At 47.0% G+C, this 17227-nt stretch overlaps 1 protein-coding gene across 4 annotated transcripts in view; it reads left to right on the top strand.

Moving 5' to 3' along the window:
* GRM7 (glutamate metabotropic receptor 7) overlaps positions 1-6722 on the top strand; it is a 227238-nt gene extending 220516 nt beyond the window's left edge. For all 4 annotated transcript variants that reach the window (XR_005562453.1, XR_003545520.2, XM_027746429.2 and 1 more), the window contains one exon: positions 5614-6722. Coding sequence is in view for 1 of the 4 variants with exons in the window: in XM_027746433.2 (XP_027602234.1) it covers positions 5614-5663 (50 nt within the window). In the remaining 3 variants the exon portion in view is untranslated. The remainder of the gene's footprint in view (positions 1-5613) is intronic.
* The last annotated feature ends 10505 nt before the right edge of the window (positions 6723-17227 follow it).

Raw genomic sequence — 17227 nt, 5'->3', positions numbered from 1 at the left:
GCATATGCATAAACATCATTATTCTAACGATCTGAAGCAATACTTTTGTTATTAATTGCATTCTGAAGGCCCCGAGGGGAGCCAGGTGGATCCAGGCTGGCGGGGCTGTGTAAAGCAGGTTGCTTTGGCTCTCCTCTCCTGCTGCTTTCTTGGCATTAATCACTCACTGCTGACCTCTGGCCACTGGTGTCACCTCCTGATTCCTCTCTGGAGCAGCAGCTTATGGATTATATCAGTGCTCTGCAGACTGGGAGCGGAGACACCTGGGTGGCATTCCGGGCTGGGAGTGGACAGCCAGGCTGGACATCTGGCTCCAGCCACCCTGCCTATGTTAGCTGAGTGGAGCCAGCAGAAAACCTGGCCTTGTCTCCCCAGTCAGCTCTGTGCACACGTGGGGGAGGCTGCTTTGGCTTTATCTCCTGCAGCATTTGGCATTTTAGTGGCAGCTGGTTAGATTTCTAACCATAGGCACTGTATTATGTGCCTGCACCAAGGAAAGTGTGCCTGTATGGCCCCACCTGGGTTGTGATGGTTTTGGCCAGCTTTGGGATTTCCAGTGATTCCTAAGGACAATCCATCCAGCTATCCCACTGGAGAATCCAGGGGGCCGTGTCCATCAGACACATCAAACAACAGATGCAGTAGACTGTCCAACTCAGCACCAGGTTGCCATCATACCAGTTGTACTGGATAAATTAGTGATCAGGAGACACAAAGAGTCCCTTGAGCACTTTCTCCTGCCCTGTTGCTGTTTGTGCCCTGCTGATGAACCTCCCCACGCCTGGAACATCACCACTATTCCTGGCTGTCCTCAGCACCCAGGCACTGATTGTCACTGCTCTAGAGAGTGACAGATCTGACAGCTGGGGACGGTGTCACTGAGGAGAAGAGGAGGGTGTGAAGCAATTAGGAGGAACACACTTCCACTAATATTATATTTGTAATTTAATATATTCACATGCCATTAAAACATGAGGTTCCATGTGCTCATCTGCATAAAAGCCACGTGGTTCAGGCTGCAAGGACCCCCCACACAGGGGGGAAATGGGTTCGTACAACTGCAGGCACTTAGAGACCAGATAAGGTGCCAGTACACCATGGCAGCACAACAGAGAGATGTCAAAATGTGATAGAACAATCCATTTACATTTAGATACCAAATTTAAAATTATTTTCTCCAAGCTTCATTCCATTTGTTGGGGTTTGGGCAAGCATGTAGAATCATTTAGGCCTGTTGCTTTCATCTCTTTCTCATCTAAATTCCCCAATTTAAAGGCAGCAGAGCATGGGGACAGCTCTGTCTTTCTGGCAGAGATGGAGGAGGAGCCACGTACACCCATTTCGCTTTGAGATGGACTAGAAGTAGGATTTAATAATCAGCCTCCGCTCTGCCTGGCACGAATGATATGGGTTTCTAAGCCAGAATTAAGAAAGAGAGAAGGTAAGAATTATCTGCCACAGTGACTGCAGAGGGAATCAGAGCAGGAGTTCCAGGCTCGGAGCCATCACGATGTCCCTTCCTGCTCAGAGCTGGGAATGCTGAGATGATGTCTCATACGTTTGATAGCCTGAGATGCCTGGGGGCTGCAATAAAATTCATTTCTTGCACTGTAAATCTTTTCTTTTTAAGCATGGAAGAGGTTACAAATGTGCATAAAATTGAAGTGCAAGTGATTAAATCTCACTCTGAGTCAGTATTGACAAGTCTGCCTTGCTCTGGGATGCTGTGGCAGCTCCTTTCTTTGTGTCCTGTGCTCAAGATAATGAAAACCAGTCAAGTGATGAAACTTATATATCCAAAGAGGCTTTTTGCTTCTGAGTATTTGTTTTTAATATGTTGTCATGGCACAGAGATGCGGCTATTTCCAATCCTGTTGCTCCCTTCTGGAAGGGGGTGGGTGTAGGCTCTCACTGCCCCCCACCGCTGAAAAGAAAAGGGGTTTAATTAATGATTGTGCTTTAAGGAAGCATTGTTTGGTTTCCACGTGCAGCTGTGCAGGTTGTTTTCATTGGGGTGGTGTTGCTGCAAGCTGTAGGTGTCTTCACACGGATGGTTGCAAGGCAGGAGGGTGGGATCCACTTACGGAGAGTGGGGAAAGGCACAGCACATAACTGAGAGGACAACTCGGAGCTCACGGGGGTTTCAGGCTCTTGAACACAGGTACATCCTAAAGTAAAGCTGTGCTGGGAGGTGTCTGGGGTTTTGGTGATCAAGGGGCCTCTTTATGCCTCTGTCAGGACAAAAGAATTTTCTTTCCTAGCCCAGTAAAAGCAAAATCATAATGGGAGCTGGAGCATCCTGTGCTGTGCTCTGCCTTATGGGGGTGTGTGATGATAAATCCTATGAGGAGCAGCTGAGGGAGCTGGGGGGGCTCAGCCTGGAGAAAAGGAGGCTCTGGGAGGACCTTATTGCTCTCTACAACTCCCTGACAGGAGAATGTGGCAGGGTGGGGGTCAGGCTTTTCTTCCAGGCAACTCAGTGATAGAACAAGGGGAAACTTCTTCAAGCTGCAGCAGGGGAGATTCAGGTTGGATATTAGGAGAAATTTCTTCACTGGATGAGTGAACAGGTGGTGAAGTCACCATCCCTGGAAGTGTTCAAAAAATGAGCAGATGTGGCACTCAGTGCTGTGGTTTAATGGGTGTGGTGGTGTCAGCTGAAGGTCGCACTTGATGGTCTCGGAGGATTTTTCCAACCCCAGTGATTCTGTGGTTCTCTGTGGTCACCTGTGGCCGGACTGAACTGGAGGTTGTGCAATGGCCCTGACTGTGTATGAGACTGTATCCTCTGGATATCCCTTATACAGATTCCTTCTCCTACTAACATTGTCACTCTTCACCGCTAATTAGCAGAAAATTAGCAGAGAAGAGCACTTGTGGGGAGTGGTGATGGGAAGCCTCTTTTTAGGTCTTTAAGGCTCTTTAGAAAGGTCCCCGTTTTTTTTCCAAACAAGTTACACAGTTTAAATGCCTGCAGCACATTTATTTGCAAACAGGCCGGATCCAGGATGTTTCCTTCCCACGTGGTATTCTGTACTCAGAAATAGTTGTCAGTCCCCATTCATCCCACGGCTTGTTTGTGTGTTCCTTGCACCAGGCACGGGAAAGGGGGCTGGATGCAGCTGGCCTGTGTCTCTCTGGACACAGGGAATGGCCCAGCACTGCAGATTCTGCATGTGCAACTCTTGGCTCTCTGCCAGCGTGTCCAAGTCAATGGCCAGCCGAGGCTGACATAATTATATGTATATTAATTAACATGTATATGTTGTTTGCAAGAGGACAATGTGTGTTCACTGTTGGGAAGCCGTCACCCATGAACAGCAACAGAGCGTGGGAGATGTGTTATCTGTTCCCGTTTGAAGAACAGGGAATGCTCCTGTCTCCTGGATTAAAACACGGGTGAATCCTGGTAACGCTGATGTTTCATTAGCGTCCCCCATTTTCATGCAAATTAATTTCTTTGAGGAAAATCAAATCCATATCTGGTGCTAATTGCCAGTGATAATGATGAGCTTCAACTCAGTAGAGATTTGTTATCAAAGTAGACTGTCTCTCTCCTGAAGTCTTCAAGACTGGAGTGTGTCTGGAATTGTACATGGGCTGAGCTCCAGGTTCCTGCAGTTAGTGCAGGAGCAGAGCAGTGAAATGCACCAACAGCCATCAGGAGACATGATCTCCTCCGGCCTAACAGCCTTTAAGGCCAAGGAAGATTCCTCTCCTAAAATAACCATGGAGCTTTTATTGATCATTTAGTCTAAATTATGGATGATACTTTTGTCAGCTGCATCACTCTGGTGAAGCAGAGCCATGCCAGCACTGTCTGAGCTCAGAGCCCACCTCTCCACGGAGAGCCCACAGGTGCACATTATCCACAGCATTTCTTGGCTCAATCCCTCTGGCACCAGTGGTTCACCGTCCTACTGGAAATGAGAGCTGAGCTACTGAGGCTGCACTGGTAAGAAAACTCATCAGCACAAAGCTCAGGTTTGCTGAAAGGCTGAGTAACATCCTGGGAAACAGTGAAGGGGTGACATGATAGGAACCAGCAGTGGAGAGCATCCAAACCTCTGTCACAGGAACTGCTGCTGTTTGAAATTGGAGCATGTAATGGGTTAAGCTGAAGTATATCACAAAATAATACATGGAATTACTGTGCAACCTGTTCCGTTATGACTTTTTTTTTTCCTAGACTCATTTTACCCCTTTTCAGCATCTAATAGCATTCCACAGTTTATTGGATATTTGCAGTGTAGCCTTGGAGGATAATGAGTTTTATCCTGGCAGATGTTGGACACCTTCGTGTCCAAGAGAAGTTAATGGGAACTGAAGATGATCAGCACTTTGTAGACTCAGTCCTTGATTGAACAGACAGCTCTGACTCATCTGGGGCATGAGAAAACAGCTGAGTTGGGGTTTCAGGATAATACTGCAAAGGGCTGGAGTTACATGAGAGATTCTTACATACCAGCCTTGGGAGTAAAATCATTTCTTTGTCACTAAAAGATAGTGAACACCATGGAAAATATCTAGCTTAGCAGAGGGGCTCAGAGGAGCCCTGGGATGCCCAAAACCAAGTTTGAAAAGCAGCTTTGCAGAGCAAACTCAGTGGTTGTTCTCGCCTCTCCTTCCGTGGCATCTCTTAAATCTTCCTGAGAAAGATTTACAATGAAACATACTCTATTCTAAAAAAAATATCCCAAAAGGAGAGTGCAGTCTGTCCCAGTTTAGCAGCCCAAAAATGTTCAGCAAATGGTTAAGTTATGCCAAATTCTCTCAAAGACAGTGGGATTTAGGCTTGAGTGTTTTAGCAAACTGTAAATACAGGCTCCTTTTTTTTACCTCTATGGAGGGTTAGTTGGATCTCAGGAAAAGGTTTTTCCACAGAGGGTGGTTGGCACTGCCCAGGCTCCCCATCGCAACAGGCACGGCCTGAAGGCTGCCAGAGCTCCAGGAGGGTTTGGACAATGCTCTGAGGGACAGGGTGGGATTGTTGGGGTGTCCTGGGCAGGGCCAGGGGTCAGACTGGATGGTCCTTGTGGGTCCCTCGAGCTCAGGATATTCTGTGATTCTGTGTCCTGAATCTGTCAGTGTTGCCATACGACTGTAAAACATTTTGCTTTGTGTTCAGCTGCAAATAGTTGCAGATTTTCCTGACAGGAGCATGTAGCAGAGCTCACGAAGTTCTTCCTTCTCCTGACTGCTTTGATTTCCTTCTGTTTGCAAACAGATTGGATTTGAAGGTCATAATTAGGGAAGGTGGTACCTTCATTCCTATATTGAAAAATTCTCAGAAGTCATAAAACTTGAATCAAAATTGCTTTATCCATGAGAAAAGCCACGTTTAGCCCAGGAGATTTAAGAAGTTGGTGAAAACGTCACTGTTTTTAGAAAAAGGAAATCTTAATAGGATCTAGTTGTGGTGCCTCGGCATTGAAGTCACCCAGACTGCAAGAGCCTCACAAACTCCATCGGTGCTAACGGGGTTTGTAGGAACGGCTGGAGCTGCACACGGGGCTCGGGCTGGTCCGAGGGGGGTCAGGGATGTGGGAGCAGCGCCAGCCCCAACGAGGGGCTCGGCCCGTGGGCCCTGACCCTTCTCCACTTCTCTTGCAGGCCCTGCTGCAAAAAAGAAGTACGTCAGTTATAACAACCTGGTGATCTAGGCCGCTCTCCGGGGTGAGGATTCCCTGCCCCGCTGGCGCAGCCTCCCCCGTGCGGGGTGGCAGGGCCCGGCGGCACCCGGGACGGCGCGAGGGGAGCCCCGGCTCTGACGGCTGCTCCCGGAACTCCTGCCCCGCTCCGGGCTCCGGCCGCACCGGCGTGGCCATCGGCCGGGCCTCGGGCCTGCTCCGGCCATGGCCTCGGGCCTGCTCTGGCCGCGGGAGCCACCGAGGCCGCGGGGGGACCGACCCCGCGCAGGCCACAAAGGACTCTAAGGGGCTAATTCTGTCTTTCTATGTACTTCCAGACTGCAAGTTTTTGAACTCTCTGTACAGTTTGTGAGGATTTTTGCATATCGCCATCCATGTTGTTCCGAGGTCACTGTTTGTTTTTCGGATGCACAGTTTCATGAGGCCCTGTGCTCTCGGCACTTCTCAAACCAACCGGCAACTGAGGAGCTCAGACCTGTGTACATGACTTGTATGACTACTCTTGTATCACTGCAATCCATATACCTTATTTTTTTTAACTAAACAAACAAACAAAAAAGAATTTAAAGACCAAAAACTGTGCTGGCGAAGTTAGTCCCCCCTTCACACCTCCGATGGGCTGCAGAGGAAGCAGAAGGATTTTTGCTGAGTTTTAGTAGAGGTCTTGATCTTTGGAATGCATGCCAGTAATGTATTTTATGGTACATGTTAATAATTTATGTTTGATATTTGTATTTGTGTTCTATTTTGTTCTTTTCTTTAAGGTATGTGACTATTTTGCAATAATTTCAATGATTATGATATTTGGAGGAAAGAATATGGCTTTTACATGTCTTGAGGTTTTTCTCTGTTGATGCCCCACCATGATTGACCAGTGTGATAAGGACTTACAGAAGCATGTATGTTTTATACTGTTTGTAATAAGTAATTTCGTTAATCTTGCTGCTTATGTGCCAATTTAGTGAAACCGATCTTTGCCGCAACCTCCTCCCTCCCTTTCCATTCTCTCGATCCTGTGATATTATCCAAGAATGTATCAATAAAGGATTTTGGTTAACTTTTTTTTATTTACTCCAATAAATATATTTTTTCAGTTGTTCCCTCCCCCTTCCCCCCTTGTGACTAACCTTTATTTCATGACGTTGTCAGATGAACATCCAAAAACCTGACACAGAGGTGCACAGAAAGCAGGTCCGGAAAAGGTCTTGAGGGAGCTGGCAGCTGATTGCAGGAGGAAAAAATGTTTAAAAGGCACTTTTCAGGATCTTTAAGAACCCAAAATCCAAGTTTGAGTCCCACAAAACCAACCTTTCAGTCGGTGTTTGATGTTTCCAAAGCTGTCATCAGCCATTGAGGTTTGTGATGCCTTTGAAGGATGTTCTGTTCAGTAGCACACCAGAACACAATTAGGGGAGCAATTAATCAGAGCCAATCTGCCAGGCAAGGGTTGGGTGAGCTGGGGAGGGAAAGGGAAAAGTCGAGGCAAGAGGTGAGAGGAAACTCCTTCTGTGGCGGCCCAGCACCTGCACGTCACCTTGGCACAGGAACCACGGCTCGGGGTGTGACAGAGCCTCGGGAAGGTATTTAGCCTCCCATTTGCTCCAGACAACTTGATCAATTATCCTGATGAAGTTAATCAGCATCAAAAGAAGATTTGACAGCTGTGCCACGAGGCCGAGGCACAGTGATGAAGATCTCCACGTCAGCCCCGACTGGCTCTGGGCGCTGCAGGGGCTGGTGCAAGGCCATGGTGGGGTTTTAATATTCATAGATCTAATAATGAATTACAGCTGACAAGAGATGAAATTCCGCCCAAGTAAAGGCTTTGTTAGCAACAAACTAATTACGAGCAAATAATGAAGGCAGAGGCTCTGCAGTGTTTTCCTTTCTTCACAATCACAAGGACAGAGCCAGCCCTGGGCTAGGTAAGTACATTACCATCAAACAATGATTTTGCTCAAAGACTCTAATTTTTTTTCAGAATGAGCAAAAAAATAGTTTGCTGGTCTGTTTTTCACTTTTTTTTTTGGTCAAGGGGAGGCTGAGGTGCAAAGAGGAAATGGTGCTGCTGGAAGAGAGTGATGTGGGATTGGCGTTTTAATTTCTTCTCCCAGCTCACGGTGCATTAGATCCAACAGAGAAAAAAACCTGAGCCTTTTATTTTCCTGTTTATTTTATTTTTATAGGGCGTGTGTTCTGGTTCATGAGCTGCATTTTGTTAAAAGTTGCCACTGATGTTTTATCCCTCTGACTGAGGACCCCATCTCAGGCAGGGCATCCTGCTACAACATCTATAAACAGAATTTAAAACACAATCATGCTTCTTGTATTAAAAAACTACAGATTTTTGTATTTAATTATATTAATGCATTAGTAATTTTAAAAATTACCTCCACCCCCTATATCTATGCATTAAAACTCTGCAGTGAGTCCCTGAGACCAGCAAGGTGCTGGTTTAAGAGCTGGCACAAGGTGAAGATATTGCACTGTGCACTGTTGATCAATATTTCCTTTTTTTTATTCCACAAGCTGCACCACACCACACTCGCACACCCACACAGCTCATTTTCAAACACAACTAAATGAGCCTTTAACTCCATTTAGAGTCTTTTATCTTACAATTGACTGTACTTGGCATCAGTGCAGCATTACCATTGTTTTCATAACATCCTCATGTACTCCACTGAGTACATACGTGCTACAGTACTGGTTTAGTCCCCACACTGGTGTTATGGTACTGGTTTGGTCCCCACACTGGTGTCAGGGTACTGGTTTGGTCCCCACACTGGTGTCAGGGTACTGGTTTGGTCCCCACACTGGTGTCAGGGTACTGGTTTGGTCCCCACACTGGTGTCAGGGCCCTGTCACTGTGGTGTTACACCAGTGACTTGAACAGATGCAAAGGTAACTGGGTCTTGCCTTAAGACTGCAAGTTTTATGTGCTGTAAATGGCAGCTGTCAGTGGAATGTTTCATGTTTGGATGAGGAAAGCTGGTGGGATTTTCCCAGAAACCCCATGAGCTTGTGTTCGTAGGCACTGCAAAGTTAGGTGCAGGCAAAGCTGCAGCACAGAGCCCTCGGAGCAGAGGGAGGATGATTTGAGTGGACATGGAGTAGGAGGTGACCACGGGCTCTGCACCTCCGTGCAAAGCCATCCTTCAGCTGGCAGAGCTCCGGGCAGCAGCCATGGAATAACCTCCCCAGGGTGCTGGGACACGAGGAGCCCGAGCAGCCCCTCGCACACACCCACTCTGGGGCTCTGCCCTGGGAGCACAGCACACACTGCAGAGAACAAATCCTTTCCCTTCTCATCATGATGAACACACTGTGAAAAATGCCCATGTGATTGTGCTGGGAAAAAATCCTGAAGAATGGGAGTGATTTTTTTTTGTTGCCATTTATTATTAAGTCTGAATTACACCAAATTGTTTTGGTATGTAAATGCCAAGTTTATTGTTCATAAAAATCATTGCAGAGTTAAGCTTTCTGGGCATGTTATATGATAGATAATGACAATTATTTAGCTGGAGTCAGATCTTAGTCTTCATTTGTGACATTAATTGCCTTTATATATAATGAAATGCACTATAATGCTCCCATATACAGAATCTGTGCATCCATGAAAGTGCTAATCAAACATATTTATTAATTTCTAAGAGAGCATTTTGTCAAGGCTTTGATACAGCTGAGTGTTTTTTGGTAAATAGCCTTTTCTATAAGATGTTTAGCAAAATATTTCAATAATTGCTTTTTGTGCTACAGGCATAATTAATATTATTTATAATAGATTAATAAGAGCTGAGGGGTGAGATGCTGCTTCCATCCAGCCTGGCAATGCTTTGCCTCTGCTCCCGTGGAGTCAGACTTACACCACCAGCCCTCCATGTCCCTGGCCCTTCCCAAAACCATGTCAGAAAGGCCAATTTTGAATATGTTGAGGGTGGCTGAACACGACGTTACAAAACCTGGAGTGCCGGAAGATTTGGGCTCTTCCCTCCAGGCTTGTTTCTGTTCATTATTCACCTTCAGCCCACATTTGGGAGGAAATGGAATTGAACTTCTACCTCCCACATGTGGGGCTGTCAACTTCAATTCCCTGTTCCATTGTGAGCTTGCCAGTCACCACAGCTTTATTTGATCTGGGCTGAGGGAAAGAAGACCCAGGGTTATGGGGGGCAAGTGAGAGCGTTGCTGCATTTGCAGGTGTTATTCCAGTCTCCTGGGAGAGGGAGCAGTGAGGGGCTCAGCTCCCAGGGGCACCAGGGTTGGCTCTGGCATCTCACTGGCAACATGTGCCACGAGGAGTGGGACAGCAAGGCCAGTGATCCTTGGAAAGACCCTCTTTTGCTGTGTGCCTGGTGAATATTTGCCATCCCTGCAGGGTCTGCAGTGCAGTACATCACAGCTCCCCTGGCAGTTATTTGACTCCATACCATGGGCAGGGCAGGGGTTGTGTGGCCTTAAGCTCTGTTGCCAGCTTGGCTTAGGGGTGCAGTTACTTTCCAAGATGCCTGTTTGCTGTTTGCTCTCCTGATACAGCCACAAGCTTTGTATTAGTAAAAATTCCCCCACTGAAAAAGTGGCCAACAGGCTCCCCAGGGAAGAGGTGGAGTCACCATCCCTGGAAGTGTTCAAGAAACGAGGAGACCTGGTACTTCTAGGCCAGTTCAGTTGACACGGTGGTGATGGGTTGAAGGACTTGATGATCTTGGAGGTAATTTCCAACTTTAATGATTTTATGATTCTACTTGTACCACACATTTATTTTCAGTAACTTCTGTTTTCAGGACCCACTTTTATTTCATACCACCCAAGAAGAGTATTCCTCCTTTTTCTCCCTTAAGAATGATCTCAACTTTATTTTTTTCCCCCAGTTTTTCAATGCCTGTAGTACACTTGGCTTCATATAATGTACAAACCCAAAAATAGACCCTGTGCAGAAAATGGACCTGCAGGGATCAGGATCAGCTTTCCCTTCCAGCTCCTGCTGGAACTCACTGAGAATGTTCAGCAGAAGGGTCGATGGGCAGCACACACCAAGGCCTTTAATCCTCTCCTGCTCATCAGGACCGGGGAAAAAAGTCCCAGTTTAAGATGTCAGCTGATCCATGTAAACTGGTTTCCATGGTCTCTTGTCAGCTTCTGTTTATTCATTTATTTTGTATCTCTCAGTTTTGACCAAATCTTGAGTAGATCTTGGCTTTACTCCACGGGTACCAGGTAATCCCTTTCAGCCACTTTGAGATGAAGGAACTGATCCCTTTAAATCTTGCAGGATTCCAGAAAACTGCCAACAGCATAGTGGGAGCACAGTGGAGCTTGTTCTGCTCACATTGTGTGAAATCACAGTAGAACCAGCTCTTCAGAGTCCCAAGTCCTTTGCTTGACATCTTAAGGCTGCTCCCTTCTCAAAGAGTGGCTTTCCACGGTTGGTTTGACCCTGGGGCTCCCTGTGCAGTAGCCAAGGGCTCCACCCCAGGCATGCTCCATAAAAATAGGGGGGAAAAAGCCATGGGAATTACAAGGTGCAACTGAGCCCGGGGCATGTAGTTAAGTGTTGCTACATCTGCAAAGGAAAGAAGAGAAAGGAAGATGTCTTGTCCCCTTTGACAACTGCAGGTCAGACCAGAACCTCCTGGAAGGCATTTACTGGGGATCCAAAATCCAGGAGAACATCAAAAACCTGTGGGCAGGTTCCTCTCCGTTCCACCCTCGGACATCAAAGCCTGCTCTGCCAACCTGCTCAAATCCTGTATGAACACCATCTTTTCCAGGGTCTCATGGCAGGAAGCACAGGTAAAGGTGGCCCAGGGCAGCACTGGGGGGTGAGGAATCCTCTGGCACTGCCGATTTCTCCGAGGCACCGCTGGCACAGCGTGGCACAGTCAGCCTGGCACAGGGTACAGCATCTGTCTGAGTGTCATCCCCTCTCTTGGGAACCATGCTCTTCAGCTTTAAGGCTAAAACAGTTTGGTCTGTTCTCCTCAGTCTTCCAGGCTGTGTCTTAAATTCTGCCAACCTCCTTCCTACCCCTTCACTGCCACGGGTATAACACACAGGATAACCTGCTCCCAAACTCCACCCCTCTGTATCTAACAGGATGCTGAAATAAAAGACTGCCTTTGCAAAATAAATCACCAAAAATGATCCATACCCATTTTTGCCTGGATTATTATAGTGGCTTTAGTCATTTTGTAGACAGCAGAATCATATAGTGAGTATTAATGATGGTGATTTTACTCTGGCATTATTTGAAGTTAATGGTAAATGTTTACTTAAAGCCAGCAGGAATTTTTCCAGGTATGGATCATGTTTTTCCAGGCATGGATCACTCTGGGACTATCATGTAGGGATTTGGGATGAGGGAGTGAGGTGAGAGGGGCAGTGCACATCACCCCTGCACACCCAGGCCTCGCTCCTCTGCCGTGGTGATGGAGGGCCAAAGGACTCCAGACTGTGGGAGGGCATCCCCCTCCTGCTGCCCAGGTGACACTTTTCTGCACCACGGGCTGCAGGGACAGCTCTCTGTGACCCCCTGTCAGGTTTGACTTGGGCAGGAGTTGACAGTTCCAGCTCCACAGTCCAGTCCCTGATGGCAGATCAAGGGGGTTTTAAGCAAAGAGTTTACTTTCCTTTCATCTTCCCTGGTGCTGCTGTTGTCCTCCAAAGTTGGCAAAAATCTGCCTTAATCTCAGGAATGATGCAGAAAAAAGGGTGTATTTACATGCTTTTTGTGCTATTAAAACCATGGGATTATGGTTGTGTCTGACTGAGATGGTTCAGAATTAAGACCAAAACCATGAACTACCTATTGATGTAACTCCTGATGGGTGGGGGCTGCAGCTGAGCAGGGGAGGGTGTGAGGAGACCAGCACCTCCCAGAACAGGCAGGGATCAAACATGCCACATTCTCCCCAAATTAATCAACGATAAATTAAAGGTCTCCCATTAAAAACTGTATTTTTTTAGACCACAGCTTCCTTTAGGATTTTTCCACATTGACTCAAGCCGTTGAACACGTGAAAGTGGAGACCAGGAGCCCTGTGGGGTCCGTGTGGGCAGCACTCGGAGCAGGACGGATTTATGCAGATGGAAAACCACAAACACTTGTTTGCTATAAATAAATGCTGTTGTTCACCACTCCAAGCCTCTCCTGATCCATGAGTTTGGCTCTCTGGTGGGTTCCATGACTGCCTGATGTCATTTGTTGGAGCCCCTCCTGGTGCAGGACAGTGGAGATGAGCTGGCTGTGCCTGCCTGGAGCCTCCATCCTGGGGGATCCCAAACCCACCTGGACAAGGGCTGAGCCTGACTGGTGCCAAAGTGTGGCACTGGGCTGACCCCAGTAGTCCTGTCCCACCCAGCTGTTCTGGGAGTCCAGGGTTATCCTCAGGGAATGACAAAGCTGCTCCTGTGGCTCCAGGAAGGTTTCAGCAGCTCAGGGACACGAAAAGTCCCAAACCACAATGACAGAACGTCCTTCCTTCCCACCTGCCAAAATAACTTCCCAGCAATAGGCTTTGTCTGGCTTTATCACAGGCTTATTGTCCCTGCCAAAGATTTATTAAATCCAGCAATGACAGCAGTTCTTCCTCCCAGTCACAAGCTTTTGTCTTGTTGTTAAAAGTTTTAAACAGCACCTCACACAACAATGAACATCACATACATTTCAATGAGCCCCTTCAAGGAAGAAATTCAGCTAATCTGTGATGAATGTATCTCAATCTCTTGCTTTTTAACTTATATAAATGACTCTCTCCTACTACATTAAATCATAAGATAAGTGAACCTTGCTCTTAACTTTTCAGTGGGTATAATCCTGTATCTGCTCTTGCACACGTGCCTTTGGAGTAGATAAATTACAGTGCATGTGCCTCTCCTAGTGCCTAGAAAAGAGGGTCAGGGAATCAGCAGAGATGGCTGGACATTAAAGGCCAGGCAGCAGAGCCTGGCAGAGAGAGAGGAGCAGGAATTTTGACCTCTTCACATCTTCTGCTTGGAGCTTCCATACCCTCTTCTGGACTCCCATCAGCACATCAGTGGCCAGAATTCCCCACAGCCAGGCTAATCCTCCTAAGCCTCACACAAGCTAAAGACATTATTTACTTGGGAAAACTGAAGGGATATACAAATACAGGAAAGACAACCAGAACAGGCACAGACAATACAGTGAAATACTTGGATTTCATACAGGTTGAAGCTTCACCTTGGTACCAGAGACCCCCTGAGCCACCGGCACTCCTGGGACGTCCTTCTCACACCTCCTTTGCTCTGACAGAGGTTTGTCTCCATGTTCGGGCTCAGAGGAGACCATGAAGGACTCTGAGATACAAAGTAAAGCACAAAGGACATTTCCTCCCATTTCCTCCATGTGCCCCTGCTTACCCCTTTATCTTGTGCAGTTGATCCCTACACTCTGATTGCTCCTTCAGAAACATCCTGTGTCCTAAAATACATCATACAGAGTCAGACAACCACAAGATGGTCTGGGCTGGGAGGGAGCTTAAAGCCCATCCAGTGCCACCCCCTGCCATGGGCAGGGACACCTTCCACCAGCCCAGGTTGCTCCAAGCCCTGTCCAACCTGGCCTTGGACACTCCCAGGGATGGGGCAGCCACAGCTCCTCTGGTTCTCCCTTCCATCTCTTGTGTGAAGGTTGGAAGATGTGTCTGATGGATCAGGAAATGATGATGTGCCATCAACCAAATACAAAAATGCAGCAAAAACGAAACTCTAAAATACTTGTTGGAGAAGCTGTGCAGGGAGTCACCTCTCCAGGAATATCTGGCACACTGAACCCAAAATGTAGACCATCAGAGATTAAGAAAGCAAAGTGGAATTTAGAAACAAATTTAGAAAGAAGACTTTTTCAGAATGTCTCCGTTCTTTTCCATCACTGCTCCATTTCTGAATCTTATCTTCTCATCTGGAAAAAAGGAGGATGATCCAGACCAGTTGTTTCCTTCCACACAAACACACAAACCTGTTCACTCAGCGCAGGGCTGGCGTACAAACTGCAGACACTAGAGGGCAAGGGTGCACACAGATTTATTGAGGAGGGCACACTGGGCTGACCCAGCCCCTGGGACAAGGGGAACACCGGCCTGGGGCACTGACCCCTCACTGACACACCCAGAGATGCCCAGCACTGGCTGCAGTCCCAGCCCACCTCTGCCAGGGGGACTCTGATATTTCGCTCCCTTCATGGTTTCCTCAGCTTTGATCTGTTCCTGTGCCATAATTTTGTCTCCTGGGTATAGAAGGTACCCGTAGTTCCTTCTCTCATTGGAGCAGCAGCTCCACAGGTCTCCTTTCCATTCCCAAACTCATTATTGCTCCTTTTCTCCAAGAATCCCTGCAGCTGCAGGGACAGAAACTCTGGGGTTTGTTCTCACCACCACGGAGCATCTGACAGTGTTTGCACCACATTTCCCTGCTTAACACAATTATCACTTCAAAGCCAATGCACTTCAAATTCCACAGAGGTTGTGTTTATTTACAATGAAAAACTGCAGGTTTGGTTCACAGGGGGAAATGTGCTGGGAGGAAGAAGTGCCACGAGGAAACGCCTGAAGCCCTGGACTTTAAAGCCTGTCAAGGCTCATGGAGAAAGGAGGCAAGTTGAAAAGACAGATAATTTTTCCCCAAGTATGCTCCTTCAAAGAGTTTGAACTCGCCTTCACACTTCTGCCCAGCAAAGGAAAACGTACATGGAATAAAAATAAAAACATATCTCTAAAATAAATAAATAAAACAAATTATATGGGAAGAGGTGTGCATTCATGGCCAAGCAGCAGAGCCCTGAGCATTCCCAGCCCCCTCTGCACAACCCAGGGGACCAGAGCCCTGAAACCTGTAAATCACAGGGTGTCTCTTTGAGTTAGGGACTGTCCCACAGGAGCACCAACTACACTGAGACTGGACTGTGCTCCTGTAGTTTAACTGCTCCTGACACATCATCCCTGCTGCTGCAGCTGGTTCATCTCCAGCTCACAGTGACCCCGTGGATCCCCCCTGACACTGCTGCCCTGGGGAGCCCAGGAAGGTGCTGTTGCACCTGAAGGAGGAGGATGGTCCAGGCACTGTGGTGACAAACAGCCCTGCCCTGCTCACGGGTCACTATTGATGCATCTTGGATCATTTCTTTGAGAGACCCCAATACTTTGAACAGGCACGTGAAGAGGTTAAAATCCCTAGGGAAAATCAGGAGGTTTTAGGATCCACTCTGTCACAAATACAGACCAAGGCAACAGCAGGGGGTGAGGACACAGAACCCAACATTTAATACACAGAATCACTCTAGTCCGTGATTAAATGATTAATGTACAGCTTTTTGTTAGGAAGTTGGTTTGGGTTATGAAGTTGGTTTGGGGTATGGAGTTCATTTGGGGTATGAAGTTGTCTTCCCCAGGTTTTTAAGGCAGTTTCCTTCAGCCAGGTGGGTTTCTGGTTTTGTTTGCTTTGACTTCTTTCAATATTTGCACTATGAAGTTTTGTTTACTTTGCTGTACTTAAATATTGAAGCCATCATGTTTTACTGGCATAAATATTTGTTTTATTTAAAATCTACTTAGCTGGAAGACAAACAACAGAGTAAGAAATCAGAAATGACATGGAATCAAAGAGGAAGAACAGCAATTAACTCTGCCAAGGTGTTAACCTTTTTAAAATGCTGCCTTTGACGAGCAACACACCAGCATGTACTAATTGTTCCAAAGACATTTTCCGGATTTCAATCCATTTTTCCCTTCCCTTTTCCTCATTCCACTTCAGGTGCCACGTTAACCCTTTCCATCCCTCTCTGCTGTGATGGGGGCAGGGATTTGAGGGGCAGCCAGGGGAGGTGGTAGCACACCATCCTTCCTGCTGGAAAACCCCACCAGCAGAGCCCAGCTGGAGAGACCCCAAAGGGATTTAAGTTTATTGTCTTCAGTCTGCAAAGGTGCCTTCCTTGACCTCAAGCAAATAAAAATTATATGCAGACAACTTATTCTGTCTTTTCTTTCTAATTCTATTAAGTGATGAAGCATTTATTGGTGTGTGCCCCAGCACTGCACTGTCAGAAATCTGGGGCTGAGACTATTTCCTGACAAATAAAAGCATCCAGAGGCCAGGCTGGAGCTCCCTGTGCCCCATGCAGACTATCCCTCTTGAAATGAGGAAGAAGTCACATTTTTATTCCTGACACCTGCCAAGAGTTTAAGCACTACAATTATTTCTCCTCTACCTGCAGGTGTTTCACCCATTCTGTGCAGTGTTGGAGGCTCAGTTCCCCCTGCAGTCTCCAGTGTGTGCCCCTGCACAGTGTCAAAATGGCACAGAAACACACCACATATTTGTTCCAAGATGAATTAGAACATAAAGAGTCTGTACCTGAAATACCTCGTGTGTTTTTCCCAACAGAAAGGGTTACATGAACATTAAAGCCTCTTCCCCTCACTGAGCAGACACACAATGTTTTTATAAGGATATTGATCTCACAAAAGCAGTGAAATGTCTGGCCAAAGTACTGGTTAGTCTTTACAGGGCTAAGAAAAGGTCACAAGGAGGGTTTAGATGAATCTCCCACAGCCCCT

The sequence above is a fragment of the Pipra filicauda genome, unplaced genomic scaffold, assembly GCF_003945595.2.
Source record: "Pipra filicauda isolate LSUMZ 115617 unplaced genomic scaffold, ASM394559v2 scaffold139_size1960392_pilon, whole genome shotgun sequence".
NCBI classification, from domain to species: Eukaryota; Metazoa; Chordata; class Aves; order Passeriformes; family Pipridae; genus Pipra; species Pipra filicauda.
Note: the sequence above shows the minus strand (reverse complement) of the source record. Positions and strands in the feature narration are given on the sequence as shown.